Raw genomic sequence first — 16,267 nt, 5'->3', positions numbered from 1 at the left:
ATTTCTACCTTCGATCAACTTGAACATTTGAAGGGGTCGATTGACGGTCTAGAAACCAAATATATAGGTTGGAGGGAAAAAATACAAGTTAGCTTCTTAATAAGGAAAAAGTTCAATTTTTGTGTAATGCAAGTATACTTGTTGTTATATACTATTTAGTTAAAATAACTCAGAAACACATGTAACAATTCATTATAATATTAAGTTGGTAACCTAATTGGTAAAATATAAGCTGATATTGAAAAATTATTTACATAGTTAGTACTCCTCATCTCAATTTATGTGATACACTTTTCTTTTTTTTTCATTCAAAAAAAAAAAATGATACATTTCTTTATTTAAGAACAATTTAACTTTAAACTTTACCTTTCACGCTTAACGAGATGATCTATAACCATACAAATATCTTTGGCTTATTTTAGACACAAGATTCAAAAAGTCTTTCCTTTATTTCTTAAACTCCGCTCAATCAAACTATATCACATAAATTGGGACGGAGGGAGTACTGTATTAAAAGTCATTAACAATAATGTCATGATTAGGATAAAAATGCTCCTTGGTACACGTACAAAACAAACAATAGAGGTTATCCATAGGTCTAGAGCTAAAAAACAAAAACAAAAAAATGTCTAGAGGTGGTGAATGATATAATTATGGTTGAAGAAATTGATCAATGCAATTATTTGTACGAAAACAGTACATGAATATTGCTTAAAGAAAATTTGGCTACGGCAGCAGCATTATCTTCAAAATAAAAATAAGCAAATTGGCATATTTTCAAGCAAAAAGATTTTAATAAAACATGCATCTTGCAACATGGTTGACATTACAATCCATATTGCATGTCATATATCGTGTGATTGTCCCATTAAGGACAACTTTGTATTAACAATTAATATAAACTAGTAACTGAAACAAATCAAGGATTTTTAAATTTGGTAATTAAATCAATAAATACATTAACGAGTACTATAGATCAGGCATTATTAAACACTTTGAAATCCCAATAAGAAACAGATAAAACAAACTTAATGCTAGTCAATTTATTAATTAAGTTTGTAAATGTCAATTAAGTTACAGAATGGAGAATAGTCATGTCAATTAAGCTGATTAATACAACTCTCTTTATTCCTTTGTACTTTTATTCTTTCATGTTTGTATTTTACAAACAACTTGCTTTTTGTCAAACTGTATTTCCCCCCCAAAATTATGTGATCCCTTATCCAGTCTAATGCTGTGCATATCACTTAATTGGGGATTAGCGAACAATTAAATGGTAATTAAGTTTTCTCTTGTTTCATTTTTTCCCTTTATCTTTTTGTTTTTTTTTAAAAAAAACTAAGTAAAAGATATAAGAGTATTTAAGCTTAGTAATTTTTGACAGTTACTAGTCATAGTGTACGCGCTTTGTGCTTGATCAAAGCGCATCTCTCATTTAACAACAAACACTACGGAAAAAATAGACTCAGCAACTAAATTACCAGTAGCTAAGAAATCTTTTTGATAATTCGTTACTAATTCGTCATTGAATAGGATTGTCGATGAATGGTACTGTTTAACTTTCCGTCGATAGCTCATGTTTGTTTAATAGTAAAATAAATTAATATATAAAAGAATAGTGAGGGTTTTCATTTGTTAGTATAAGTTTAACAAAAAAAAAAAAATGATGACAATTCATCATTTAAAATATTTTTTTCCCTACCATTTTATCCTTGTGACTTTAAATTTGCATTTTCCCAATTTGACATTTAACATTACACTATATTCAATTTTGATTTATTTCCAATTTCTTTCACCACTACTATTTTTCTTATTTAACAAATTTATATACTAAGAGTTTTGCCAATTTGTTTTTTTTTTTTTACTAGTGTGAGGAATTGAAAAAGAATAAATTGGATTCTATTGCTAATTAGTTAATTCAAAGTTTAATTATTTGTTCGCAACATCAAAGCAAATAATATATTTTTTATTAACTCGAATTGTTGATATTAGTTCATCTCAAATTTTAAAATATTTAATTTATTCCATAAGAATTCTATATAAACTTTCTTAATTTGATTTTGATTTTGTCCCCTTTTAAATACTTTTACGTTTTTTGTACCTCCTAGCAATTTGTTTTGAGGTTTCGTGTTTTTTTTTAGTACTCTAATTTAATGAGATTTGTGTATGTTGATCAGTCTAACATTTCACTTTTTGATATTTGTGTTTAGGGTTTTGCACACTTGTTAGCCACTTCTCTCTCTAACTCTCTCTTTTATAGCTCATCCCATATTTTAAATATTAAATTGTAATTATAATTTTATCCCATAAATATTTAATTTTTAAAGAGTAACAAAATACATTTAAAATACATTTCACTTTTGGGTATTTTTGTTTGTAGAATTATTTGTGCTTTTGACTTCTCTCTCTCTCGTGCGGTCTCTCTCTCTCTCTCTTATTGTTTTTTGTTATTTTCCGTATGTTTTTGGAGTAGTGGATGAACTTTGTTCCAAGCAATACATCTTAGGCCTTCGTCTAATCGTCTGGGTACAAATCTTTTGCCATGATTCGTTTAGCTTACAGTAGATATTAAACGTGGGTGTCAAGAAAAAAAGGAAAAAGAAAAAACTTCGTAAGTGAAATTCATATATGCACAAAGAGAATATGATACAAGAGTTACATGGTCGTTTTTACAGGAAGAGATTTGGTTTTAAAATCCATTGCAAAATGTTATTTTAATTATATAGCCGTTTTCGTGTGAACTCAGTAAATAAAATAGCATAGATATTTGGTAGGTCTTTTTCTTCTATTCAAAGTGGGATAAAAGGTCATTTTCTTTCCTGGTATATTTACAAATGATTGCCTACTATGCTCAGCTTCAATCAAGTTATCCTCGAATCTCTGATCCACCTATCTAAAGGTAACAAATCAGAGATTCGGAACAAAGTCGATCCATGAATTTATATAAGAGGATTAAAATGTATACTAAACTGTTGCACCTAACTAAAATTTGAACCTACAAGTAATTTTTGAATCTCTTTTGTCACTATAGTAAAATATCGCTTATGTCAAGTGGATCCAATGATTTATACGTAATAACAACATTATACTTATCTTGTTTGTTCTGTATAATTTTATGAAGAAGGGGATTCAATTTGAACATCCCCTTCCCACAACCTAGCTCCACTCGCAAAAAGCAAATAACTTACATGATTTTACACTAAAATATGCATTACTTGGGGCCGCAAGACTCAATCAAACTATTCACATGTGTGCATAAAATCTATGACGGCCAACTGAATCAAACGAAGATTGAAGGACAATTCGATTAATTCGATTCATTAAGTGGCATAACTACACTTTCCCATTGCGAAGTTTCCGAGCCTAGCAGCAGAAGTTGAATTTGTTATGCAAAATCTTGGGTTCGTATATGGAGGGAAAAAAAGAAGAAGCAATGTTTGGTTATTAATTGGACCCCTTCCCTTACACCAAAAACAAAATCAATAAGACAAAAGATAAACAACATTAGTTCACCAAAACAAAAAACAAATCTAAATTGGTGTTCCTCGTAGTTTCACAATGGACCAGTGTATAAAATTCATGATACGTTGTGCAAGTTAGGCCTTTTTAATGGTATCCATTGTCAGCCCCAAGATTCATGCATGCTTCTATAATCATAGACAATCAATATTTATTTAATGAGATTAATTAGCTATCTAAATCTCCATACAGTTTTCTATATAATATGTTGGTTTCAAAAAGTTAAACGTCTCCAGCCATGCTGCACAATCTTTTTAAAATCTCTGTTAGTAATTTAAGTATAATTTGTTTTAGGTAAGTGGGGTTTTATTTGACTGGTGCAACTAATGATAAGATTTGTTTTTATTTGATCAAACAAAAAAGGAAACTGTAGTGAAACACGCCTCTACCTTAACATTTTCTGATATATAAAGTAAGATTTGCCTAAACTTTATTGCACGACCAGTTTTGCCTGACTCTGATTTTCTACTAATAAAATAAATTACTATTTTTCTCGTATTAAATCAATAATCAATCCAAAGAGATGCTTTTCTTTTCTCTTTTTACTATTTCATTTATCCTTTAGTTTAAAAAGGCAGCTCAACATTAATAAGTGCCCTTTTACTGTCCATATACCTGGATTTGTCGATGGGAGCAGAGTCATAGTGTCCTCAATCAAATTTATTTAATTAACATATTTAGAATTCTATTGTGAAGAATTGAACTTTTAATTTAGTGATAGAAATTAAATCTTATCTTACATGTTATAATGGTGTCAACTTCGATTCTCACTAGATCCTTTCCTTTCGATTTTTCTATCTTTGGCTTCCAATCCTCCAAAAATTCGGGTTTACTAATATAGTGGAGTTAAATAACAAAATGACTTATATATAGGTGGAATATTTTTCCTCTATAATCTGTAAGTATTTTGTGATCTCCGAATTACATGACTTTGATCTCCTTTGCTCTTTGGTACATAATCTTTCAGGAATAGTTATGTAGTAATGACCACTTAGGGTACAATCTAGTGGCTAACAAATCAATTTCGAAGTATACTACTATTAAGAGTTTGAATCACTATTACCAAGTGGATCTTGTTCATTTTCCTTACTGTTTAGAAAAAAAAAAAAGTAAATTTGCAGACAATGGCAAATACAGAATTTTCAGTTTTTCACTAAAGAAGTTTAACACTACCACATATATATACATTAAAAAAAAAAAAATTAACGTTTTATATATACTATAATTTTTACTAATAAAATCAGATGAAATCCTTCTATTTTTGGATACGCAAATTTGGAAGATCAACTTCTAAATGCAAGTCAAAGTGTCAAATGAGTGAAATGTAGTAGATCTGAAATCCCCAGTAAGGCCCAATAACTGCTTAAACTCTATGAAATGGGCTGGTTTGCTATTTGACCTCCCCACAAATGGGCTAGTCTTGCGAGATATCTGGGCTCATTCGTCATTACTGAGGCAGCCACATAATTATTTCTTTTAGGGAGAATGACATATATATACATAAGAATAGGGTATATTTATAAAATAACATACTTTTCGAATTCTATTGTGATAAATTTCTTACAAAACATGTACAAAAATTTTAGCTCAATGCTTAAAAATTTCGCTCAAAATTTTGTGTATGAAATGTGTATATTTCGATTCTCAAATTTTCGCTCCTATTTTGTGTATGATAACCGTTGAAATACGTATATCTCTCTCAAGGCTTAAATATTTTGCTCAAAATTTTGGGTATGAAATATGTATATCTCACTCAAGGCTTAAAATTCTCACATTTTTCGTATATGAAAACTATATAAAAATGGTATAATATATGTGTATAACTGTATAAAAGTGTATGATAGGTTTTTGAAAATTTAATACAACAACAACAACATTGTATACAACTTTCATACAATATTCATACAAATTAATAATTTTGAATCTCGCTTCGAAACTCGCTTGGGACTTAGAATTCCGCTCATTAATATAAATTTTGCTTCTATTAATACTTATCTAGTCTAAGTGATTAATGTCTCCATTCAACCAATTCAATCAACATTGATCATATTAATCAAATTCGCATAGATTCTACGAGGAAAGAGTGTCTGATTCCATATTCCATCTGAAAACGTAACATTTGCTTGAATGGACAATTGATTCAACAAGGAAAGTTGTTTCGTGCAGAAGCAAATTAGAAGGTATTGGAACTTGAAAAGTGGGACTTGGAACAATTTAGAAGAAGGTATTCTATTATTATTCATACAATTCATTACCCAATCTCCAATTCAACACCCGGATCTATGGAACCGCTTCACAAAGAGAAAGGTGAAGCTTAAGGTTCCACCATTGATTTCTCTGAAAAACCGGCCCTCACCATATATATTACTATTGGGTAGACAACAAAAAAAAAACGGAACGATTTCACGATATTACTTTGAAACTCGTCCCTATTTTGGTCGATTGAACCACCATATATGAGTTAACTAATATTAATTGAACAATCACTTAATATTAATTGAACAATCACTTAGAAGAAGAATATGGAAGATCAAGACCAAAATGCAGAGTCAAAGAGTCAAATGAGTGGTATGTAGTAGATGCCTGAAAGTTGCCTTTTGGCGGTGAGGTAGTGGGTGGGGAAGAAGAGTCGATGTCGAGAGTTAAAGAAATATGGGTGAAAGAATGGCGAAGGTTTTGTTTTAATTTTTCCTTTGTGTGTAAAGGAGAATGGGGAAAAGAAGGCTCTTAATTTTTCGTTATGATATATTTTGTAATTTTATTATTATATTTTGTAAATAAAGAAAAATATCCCTATATTTTGTAATATAAAGTCTTAACTTGTATTATTAGGTCATTTTCCCTTTGTTTTATGGCCTCTAATTTCTATTTCTGCAATACATGTAATTTCTTTTTCATTCTAATTTTATCCAAGTAGAAGCCTCGGTGCTAACAGCAAATTGACAAGTTCTTAAGCCATTTTACTAGTTGGTTTCATTTGATCTCCATCACTCCATGCCCTAAATGACCCCCAATTCTAGGGGAAGTTTCATCTTCAGGTTAAATTATTTTTTTTAAAAAAATTATTCAAAATCAAATCCGCACACACTGCCAAGATTATTAATGTAAAATGTGTTTCCACATAGTTAACAAGGAAGATGAAATACTTTAAATGGACCATTGAGGTTATAAAACCATCAAACTTGGAATTTGTGACATTATGATTCGAATTGTGACATCTTGACCGTTGAACTCTTACCTTCAAAATTCAGCTACCAAATAAACTATTTTCATGTAGATTTCCATTTCTACCTTCTATCAACTTGAACATATGAAGGGGTCGATTGACGGTCTAGAAACCAAATATATAGGTTGGAGGGAAAAAAATACAAGTTAGCTTCTTAATAAGGAAAAAGTTCAATTTTTGTGTAATGCAAGTATACTGTTGTTATATACTATTTAGTTAAAATAACTCAGGAAACACATGTAACAATTCATTATAATATTAAGTTGGTAACCTAATTGGTAAAATATAAGCTGATATTGAAAAATTATTTACATAGTTAGTACTCCCTCTGTCTCAATTTATGTGATACACTTTTCTTTTTAGTCTGTCCAAAAAAAAAAATGATACATTTCTTTATTTGGCAACAATTTAACTTTAAACTTTACCTTTCACGCTTAACGAGATGATCTATAACCATACAAATATCTTTGGCTTATTTTAGACCACAAGATTCAAAAGTCTTCCTTTATTTCTTAAACTCCGTGCTCAATCAAACTATATCACATAAATTGGGACGGAGGGAGTACTGTATAAAAAAGTCATTAACAATAATGTCATGATTAGGATAAAAATGCTCCTTGGTACACGTACAAAACAAACAATAGAGGTTATCCATAGGTCTAGAGCTAAAAAACAAAAACACAAAAAATGTCTAGAGGTGGTGAATGATATAATTATGGTTGAAGAAATTGATCAATGCAATTATTTGTACGAAAACAGTACATGAATATTGCTTAAAGAAAATTTGGCTACGGCAGCAGCATTATCTTCAAAATAAAAATAAGCAAATTGGCATATTTTCAAGCAAAAAGATTTTAATAAAACATGCATCTTGCAACATGGTTGACATTACAATCCATATTGCATGTCATATATCGTGTGATTGTCCCATTAAGGACAAATTTGTATTAACAATTAATATAAACTAGTAACTGAAACAAATCAAGGATTTTTTAAATTTGGTAATTAAATCAATAAATACATTAACGAGTACTATAGATCAGGCATTATTAAACACTTTGAAATCCCAATAAGAAACAGATAAAACAAACTTAATGCTAGTCAATTTATTAATTAAGTTTGTAAATGTCAATTAAGTTACAGAATGGAGAATAGTCATGGCTGATTAATACAACTCTCTTTATTCCTTTGTACTTTTATTCTTTCATGTTTGTATTTTACAAACAACTTGCTTTTTGTCAAACTGTATTTCCCCCCCAAAATTATGTGATCCCTTATCCAGTCTAATGCTGTGCATATCACTTAATTGGGGATTAGCGAACAATTAAATGGTAATTAAGTTTTCTCTTGTTTCATTTTTTCCCTTTATCTTTTTGTTTTTTTTTTTTTAAAAAAATTAAGTAAAAGATATAAGAGTATTTAAGCTTAGTAATTTTTGACAGTTACTAGTCATAGTGTACGCGCTTTGTGCTTGATCAAAGCGCGTCTCTCATTTAACAACAAACACTACGGAAAAAATAGACTTAGCAACTAAATTACCAGTAGCTAAGAAATCTTTTTGATAATTCGTTACTAATTCGTCGTTAAATAGGATTGTCGATGAATGGTACTGTTTAACTTTCCGTCGATAGCTCATGTTTGTTTAATAGTAAAATAAATTAATATATAAAAGAATAGTGAGGGTTTTCATTTGTTAGTATAAGTTTAACAAAAAAAAAAAAAAATGATGACAATTCATCATTTAAAATATTTTTTTCCCTACCATTTTATCCTTGTGACTTTAAATTTGCATTTTCCCAATTTGACATTTAACATTACACTATATTCAATTTTGATTTATTTCCAATTTCTTTCACCACTACTATTTTTCTTATTTAACAAATTTATATACTAAGAGTTTTGCCAATTTGATTTTTTTTTTTTTACTAGTGTGAGGAATTGAAAAAAGAATAAATTGGATTCTATTGCTAATTAGTTAATTCAAAGTTTAATTATTTGTTCACAACATCAAAGCAAATAATATATTTTTTATTAACTCGAATTGTTGATATTAGTTCATCTCAAATTTTAAAATATTTAATTTATTCCATAAGAATTCTATATAAACTTTCTTAATTTGATTTTGATTTTGTCCCCTTTTAAATACTTTTACGTTTTGTCTACCTCCTAGCAATTTGTTTTGAGGTTTCGTGTTTTTTTTTAATACTCTAATTTAATGAGATTAGTGTATGTTGATCAGTCTAACATTTCACTTTTTGATATTTGTGTTTAGCGTTTTGCACACTTGTTAGCCACTTCTCTCTCTAACTCTCTCTTTTATCGCTCATCCCATATTTTAAATGTTAAATTGTAATTATAATTTTATCCCATAAATATTTAATTTTTAAAGAGTAACAAAATACATTTAAAATACATTTCACTTTTGGGTATTTTTGTTTGTAGAATTATTTGTGCTTTTGACTTCTCTCTCTCTCTCTCTTGTTGTTTTTTTTATTATTTTCCGTATGTTTTTGGAGTAGTGGATGAACTTTGTTCCAAGCAATACATCTTTAGGCCTTCGTCTGGGTACAACTCTTTTGCCATGATTCGTTTAGCTTACAGTAGATATTAAACGTGGGTGTCAAGAAAAAAAGGAAAAAGAAAAAATTTCGTAAGTGAAATTCATATATGCACAAAGAGAATATGATACAAGAGTTACATGGGGCAAGCTGGTTGATTTCGTTTTTATTGTCTGCAAAATATTATGAGTCTTGGCTTAGCTTTCATAGACATCACATGAGCAGAGCTTTCATCGGAAAAAGATACAAGTCCACTAATATTCATGTGAAGTACGGGAAGCTACCAAGGTAGTTCATCTCCTATAGGACTGAAAATTCAATTGGTGCAAATTCTCATCCTATCGTAACGTGGAGTGGTATCCGAACATACTTCAAAGATTGCTGGTGCAACTATTAAAATTATTCAACAAATAGCAATAGGCTCGTGGGGTCAAGTGCAGTGATTTTTATTTTTCTCCAACGGCAATGTAGATTAGTTGCTGAAGCATAAACAAACCTAAAGTAGCAATTTAGAGTTGAAAGTGATAAAAAATCTTACTTAAAATACTTACTATAAACAATTAATTGGTTAAAACTTAATAAGAATAATAAAAAGGAATCCTAAACCTAAAACAGTTCAAAGTGCTAGAAGGTTTACTAACGTGATATTACTTTTCCTTTACAATTACGGTATATTACATACTTCTAATAAGGAAATATTTAACAACTCAAATTTATTCAATCTTAAATTCTAAATATTAGAAAATTATTAATTTAAAATTTTGTCAAGTGAATAGTAAAGTTTCTCAAGGGCTACCCTTGACATGACTATACTAAAATAAAAAAGCACAATAAGCAACGATAGAAATTGTAATCTTTGGATTTAAGAGATGTTCTATGTGATTAAGACGAAAATTATCTTAAACGGGATTGATATTCCGTGCATGTAACAAAGGTTGATTAAAAAAACCTATAAACAATGAAATACAACAATTAGTAGAAAGATATTACAGTTGAATCAATCATGCAACATGATGACCAAAATCCCAATAAATTAGCCTTGATTAATCGATTTTACATTAACAATATCTATATCCATTGAAAGACAAACTATGCCAGATTTCCTCTGCAAAATACCCCAAAAAAAAAAAAAAGAAAAAAAAAGAAGAAGGAACAAATCAAAATAAGAAATAAGAACGAAAATTTAAAGATAAAGTGAAAATAGTAAATCACAAGTTAGACTATTTGCAAGCATAGATTAGCAAATATTTCTCATCAAACATGATTAAGAGATAAAAGCCAAAGAAATTGGAAGGCTGAGAGCATCATGAGATATCATAGCCAACTATTGGGGTCAAGGCTATTAATAGGCCAACTATATGTTAACTCTAACAAAAATAAAAGAAATAAACTCAATTTCAGAATTCTGTGCAAAATTAATATAACAGATATAGGATTTATAGAAAATAAATCTTACTTGATTTAAAGTCCTAAATCTTAGGACTTCATATATAGTTCAAGTAGGAATTTTTTCTATAAATAATATTCTAATTTATTTTTAAATTCTAAATATTATGAAGGATTATAAACCCAAAAAAAAGTGTATGAAGGAAGGAAAAAAAAAGGGTACGAAAGAATGTAAATTGATGCTTTCCTAGGAAAAGATGCTGTAAGAATTTGCATACAGGGATTTTGGTGTGATTAATATGTTAAAGTCGCATGTGCCTAAAAGAAAGGCTAAATCTTAGGAAATTTATTAAGTCACATGGAAAGTTTTGACACCAATTCTGAAAGGAAAAAAGGAATCCTATAAGATTTGTACTTGCTAATGACTTTAGGATTTAATAGCTAAATTGCAGTTGCTTTTGAAGTACTAAAAATTAAGACAATAATTAGATGTCTATTCCTAAATAAATATTAGGACAATTATTAAATTACGGTTTTGTCTACTCTAATACTATTTAATAAAGGGTAAAAAAATCAATCAATATTTCTAAGGCCCTTCATGCTTTTAATATAATATAGATTGATTATTGTACATGACATCTTTTTTCAAGAAGAGAAATAAGTAGTACACTTCCTCTAGTAAATGGAAATCGAAACTACTAGTCTTTTTTTTTTCTTCTCACTCGATATTTTATATTTCATACCCATATTGAACTCCGATTAAATTTAAATTTGTGCGGGGGAAACTATTAGTCATGCCCAAAACATTAAAAAGCATAGAACAAGAACACAAAGTGGACAAGTGGAATGTTTGGACGAAAAATGGACTAAAAAGTTCAATACTGGAGCAACAGGTGTTGAAGAACGAATGATCAAATGAAAGAAAAGATGAATACCATGTGTGTTTGGTGAGGGACCATAACGTTCATAAAAGATTGGGAAAAGGGTCAAATATATCCCTCTATTTTAGTTTATTAGTTAACTTTATCCTCCGTTAGTCAAAGTAGTCAAATATACTCCTCCGTTAGCCAAAGTACATAGATATACTCCTGAATGGATGGAAAATCCCAAATCAGCTAAAATTACCCATTTAACTAAAATTACTCATGCCCCATCGCTTAGACCTGACCCGACCCACAAATTTATTTCCCCCCACCACAAAATTCTTTGTGAATTCTTATGATTTTGACATCTGCACGTTTTCCAAATATAATTTTCTTGAACATAGGATATATACTTAAATGTTCAAGAAAATGACAAATATAATTTTGACATCTGCAGGTTTTTCTTGTTCTTACAATAACTTATTAATTTTGACACTTGCACATCATTTTGCCAATTCGATGCCGGCAACATTGTACAAAGTAAAACTCATTGCTGTCAAATTAGACGTGTGTAATTCCTGTTGTTTAATCAAAAGTTCAACAATTTATTCTGTCCACAGACGATGACAAGATTATTTTAGTGGTTATAATGACAAGTAGAAAAAGATTTTACCTCATTCGTTCAAGCAAATGTCCATAATACATTTGCTCAAACCTTATGATTCCAGAAAGATTTTTTCTAAAATGATAAGCTCTTTTCTTTACCTCATTCGTTCGAGTTGTATTCTCCAGTCGCATCCATTTCAAGTACTCTTTCTTCAGGCATTTCCAATTCAGCTTAGTAGAAGATGTTGTTTCATTTTATTGCACAATTTAGCATTTCCAATTCGCGTAGAGAGGTATATTGGGGTTGGGGGGGGGGGGGGTGTTAAGTGATGAGGCATGGGTAATTTTAGTTAAATGGGTAATTTTGGTTGATTTGGGATTTTCCATTTATTCAAGGGTATATCTGTGTACTTTGGCTAACGGAGGGGTATATTTGATTACTTTGACTAACGGAGGACAAAGTTAGCCAATAAACTAAAGTAGAGGGGTATATTTGACCCTTTTCCCTGAAAAATTTCCTATGAGCTAATTTTAGTACTATTCTAAATTTACATCGGGAGTCTAATGCTTTAAAAGTTTTTTACATTATATTTAGAGGGGAATTCAGAATTTTAATTCTATAATTTCAAGATTGAGATTTCAATCACTGAACCTGTAATCGTGTTTGAGTTCTGGATTGCATACTTCGATATTTTCAATAATTTCAATGAGCTTCACACATATAGATTCAGGTTTAGTTAAAAATTACGGGTTCAAATAAACCTACATCTACACTTTACTTTTGTTCCTGAGTATGTCGTTCTCCAAGAAGCACGAGTCGTGGTATAACTAGAATGAACCGTCATGTTTCCCGCAAAAAATTAGCCATGAATTCCGATCCCGAGAAAAAAAGTTTGTGATATCAAGTAATAACGCTATATAAAAAACATATTATACACGTATTGATTTAGTGCATGCACAGAGTTCAGAGATGAATATCTTCTTCTTCTTCTTCTTTTTTTTTCCTTTCAAATAAAGCCTCCCTAACAAATTCCAAATATAGATAATTTATTTATTCTAGATATTTGCTAAGCCATGCGTAAAATATTCAAAGATTCAATGAACACATACTATGGACGTTTGCTTGGTTACATATAGCCGGCGGTTGCAAAGATTGAACGGTCTTCTCACAACCCATCCTACATGGTGGGTTGATATATACATAAGAAAAAAATATTTATTCACACTCAATTTTTAACAAAATTTAACAATTTAACCCTAAGAATCGCGGGATAATTAAAGATGTACGTCATATAATTACAATTAAATAATTAGGGTTTATATAAAAGACACATGTCTTATATTTATTAACCTATTCGTACGTACTTAGGAAACTTGTAAGCTTAAGGTGTCATCAACTTAATTATGCAATCAAGTTGGTCTACTACTACTTTGTCCCAACATAAACAGGATGATTGACTTTTAAAAGTCAAATAATATGAGCTTTTATTTTTTTAATTTTGTTATCAAATAAAACAACGAAGAAGTCAACACCAAAACAAAAACATCGTATTATTACTACTACAATTTCTTTAAGCAGAAATCTTAATCTTGTGGTCAGAGGGTGAGGATCTAGACTTAATCAAGCGTTATAAAATAACTCAAACGGATATATATGGAATACAATTTTTCCTGAAACGATACCATACAACTCAACAGACCTAATTTGAAATAGTTTTAAAAATAAGTTGACTTTAGAAGTCAAATATTTGTGTCTGAAAGGGAGAGAAGAACACAAAGCATGCTGATAAATTTTGCAAAATCTAAAGACAGCTACAATGGCATAAACAATGCCGGATTTCATCAATTAATTTGAGTGAGCTTAAAGAAGGGAAAAAGTATAAGTCGATCCGAACACTATTACCATAAAAAAATAGTTGACTATAGAAGTCTAATATTTTTGTTTGAAAGGAGAGAACGCAAAGCATGCTGATAAAATTTGTAGAATCTATAGACTGCTAGATTAATGTCATAAACAATGCCGACTTTCACTAATTAATTATGCCACAAAAAGTACAAAAATCTCTATTTAAGGGAAAAAACAATGAAAAAAGAAAAAGGACTTTCTACGTGCTTAATTACATTTGAAGAAAGAAAAAGAAACTAATTTAATTTTAGGCACGTCGAAGCTAGTTCTACTAGTGTACAACAAGAAGAAATAGAATGCAAAAAAAAAAAAAAAAAAAAAAAAGAGAGAGAGGAAAGAATCAATAATCCCCAAAGAATTAAAAGAAAATAAATAAATCAAACAGCTGAATTCTCTAACTTCTGATAATCCGATGATTCCAAATAATCTTCTGTCTTTTCATCAATGAACCTCTCATCTTGATTATCATAATCACCATTGATAATTTCAGTAAGTTCTTTTGCTCTTCTTGCTTGATCTTCCCAATTAGTCTCAACCAATATAATCAGCATCATAGTCACAGCACATGAACCCTGTGCAGCTAATAATCCAAGCCATAATCCTTTAAAATCAAACCCCATAAAAAATCCTAACCAAACAGCAACTGGCATTCCAACAAGATAAAAACATCCTAGATTAACATTAGCACCTAATTTAGGCCTTGCTGTTCCTCTTAACACACCACAACCTGTTGTTTGTGGACAGTTTCCAAGTTCACATAGTCCTATAATTGGCAAAACCATGGCAGTTAATTTGACAATTTCTTGGTCTTGAGTGAACATTTTTGCCCAAACATTCCTTACCATAGTAGCAAAAAACAATGCTGAAATTCCCAAAATGAAACTTGTACATAGTCCAATTATAGCTGCTAATTTCGCGCGATTTGGACGATTAGCCCCTAATTCATTTCCAACTCTTGTTGATACACCAAAGCTCAAGGATGATGGGAAAATGTATATCAAAGCTGTTGTTTGAATTAAAATTCCCATAGATGCAACTGTTGCTTGAGGATTAATTAAAAGGCCACATAATAAAATCATAATTTCATACCACCACCACTCTAAACAAACACTAATACAACTTGGAATTGCTAAATCAAGAAGTGATTTCCATCCCCTAAAACACTCTGAAGAAATTCCACTCCAAGTTTTCTTGTAAATCTTAGAAAAAATAATATAAAGAATTAATGAGCCAACAAGATTGAAATTTGTCCAAACCCCACTTATGGCAACACCTTTAATCCCAAGATTAAGAACTTTGATTAAGAAATAATTAATTGGGATATGAAGAAGAATTGCAAAAATAGCACAATAAGTTAGAGGCAATGTGATGGATTGTGAACGAAGATAAATCCTCAGGGGGTGTAAAAAAGACTGAGCAAGAAGATCAGGGAGTGAAAAAAGAATGTAATATTGTGCTTCTGATGCAATTTCATGATCCTGGCCACAAAATACCAAGATTCTTTTCATGTATAGCCACAAGAATGAAATGGGAATTGAGGTTAAAAATAGCAAAAGAATAGTCCTCTGTAATGTAAGGCCTAAAATCTTGAATCTTTTTGCACCAAAAGCTTGTCCACAAATTGGTTCCATTCCCATGGCTAGGCCTGAAAGAATTGAATAACCGGTTATATTTGCAAATCCAATTGCAAGTGAACCACCAGCTAAAGAAAGTTCCCCTAGATGACCAAGAAAAATCATGGAAATAATTGAACGTGAGTAAAGAATTAGCCCTGTAAATATCATTGGAAGTGCAATATTGGTTATGCATTTAGCCTCTGAAATTGCAAGAGTTAGATGATTTTTTTGAATATTGCTCCGTTCCTTTTGGTCTTCTATTTTTGGATTTTCAGATATCAATGGAGTCAACATTTTTATGTATGAATTTGAAGGGTTTTTGAGGAAGAATTTGAAGGGGTTTAAGGAGTTAATTTGTGTTGGTGTTGGTGTTGGCTTTTATAGGGGGAGAATTAGAAATTTTCTTTGGTTTATCTCTTTCTAATACGATCGGCTTTGAGTAAAAAAAAAAAAAAAAATTGGTTGACTAAGAACCACCAAAACATTTAAGGATTTTGAATGTTTCTACTAGGAAGTGTCGTATTTAGAACCGACCATTTATAATTATGTCACTATTTGGCCTGCATGCAATTAAGATCACTCCTATT

General features: G+C 30.2%; 1 protein-coding gene across 1 annotated transcript; it reads right to left on the bottom strand.

The window, feature by feature from the left end:
• Nucleotides 1-13,990: 13,990 nt before the first annotated feature.
• Nucleotides 13,991-16,041, bottom strand: LOC132069453 (protein DETOXIFICATION 49-like). Its single transcript, XM_059462794.1, has one exon. It carries the CDS (start codon nt 15,972-15,974, stop codon nt 14,442-14,444), a length of 1,533 nt encoding a protein of 510 aa, XP_059318777.1. The 5' UTR covers nt 15,975-16,041; the 3' UTR covers nt 13,991-14,441.
• Nucleotides 16,042-16,267: the final 226 nt, after the last annotated feature.

This window comes from Lycium ferocissimum, chromosome 9 (assembly GCF_029784015.1).
Source record: "Lycium ferocissimum isolate CSIRO_LF1 chromosome 9, AGI_CSIRO_Lferr_CH_V1, whole genome shotgun sequence".
Taxonomy (NCBI): Eukaryota; Viridiplantae; Streptophyta; class Magnoliopsida; order Solanales; family Solanaceae; genus Lycium; species Lycium ferocissimum.
This window is presented reverse-complemented; position numbering and strand designations above follow the sequence as displayed.

Excerpts from the sequence above, each read along its gene's own strand:
- LOC132069453 (XM_059462794.1), bottom strand. The coding sequence starts at position 15,974 with ATGTTGACTCCATTGATATCTGAAAATCCAAAAATAGAAGACCAAAAG.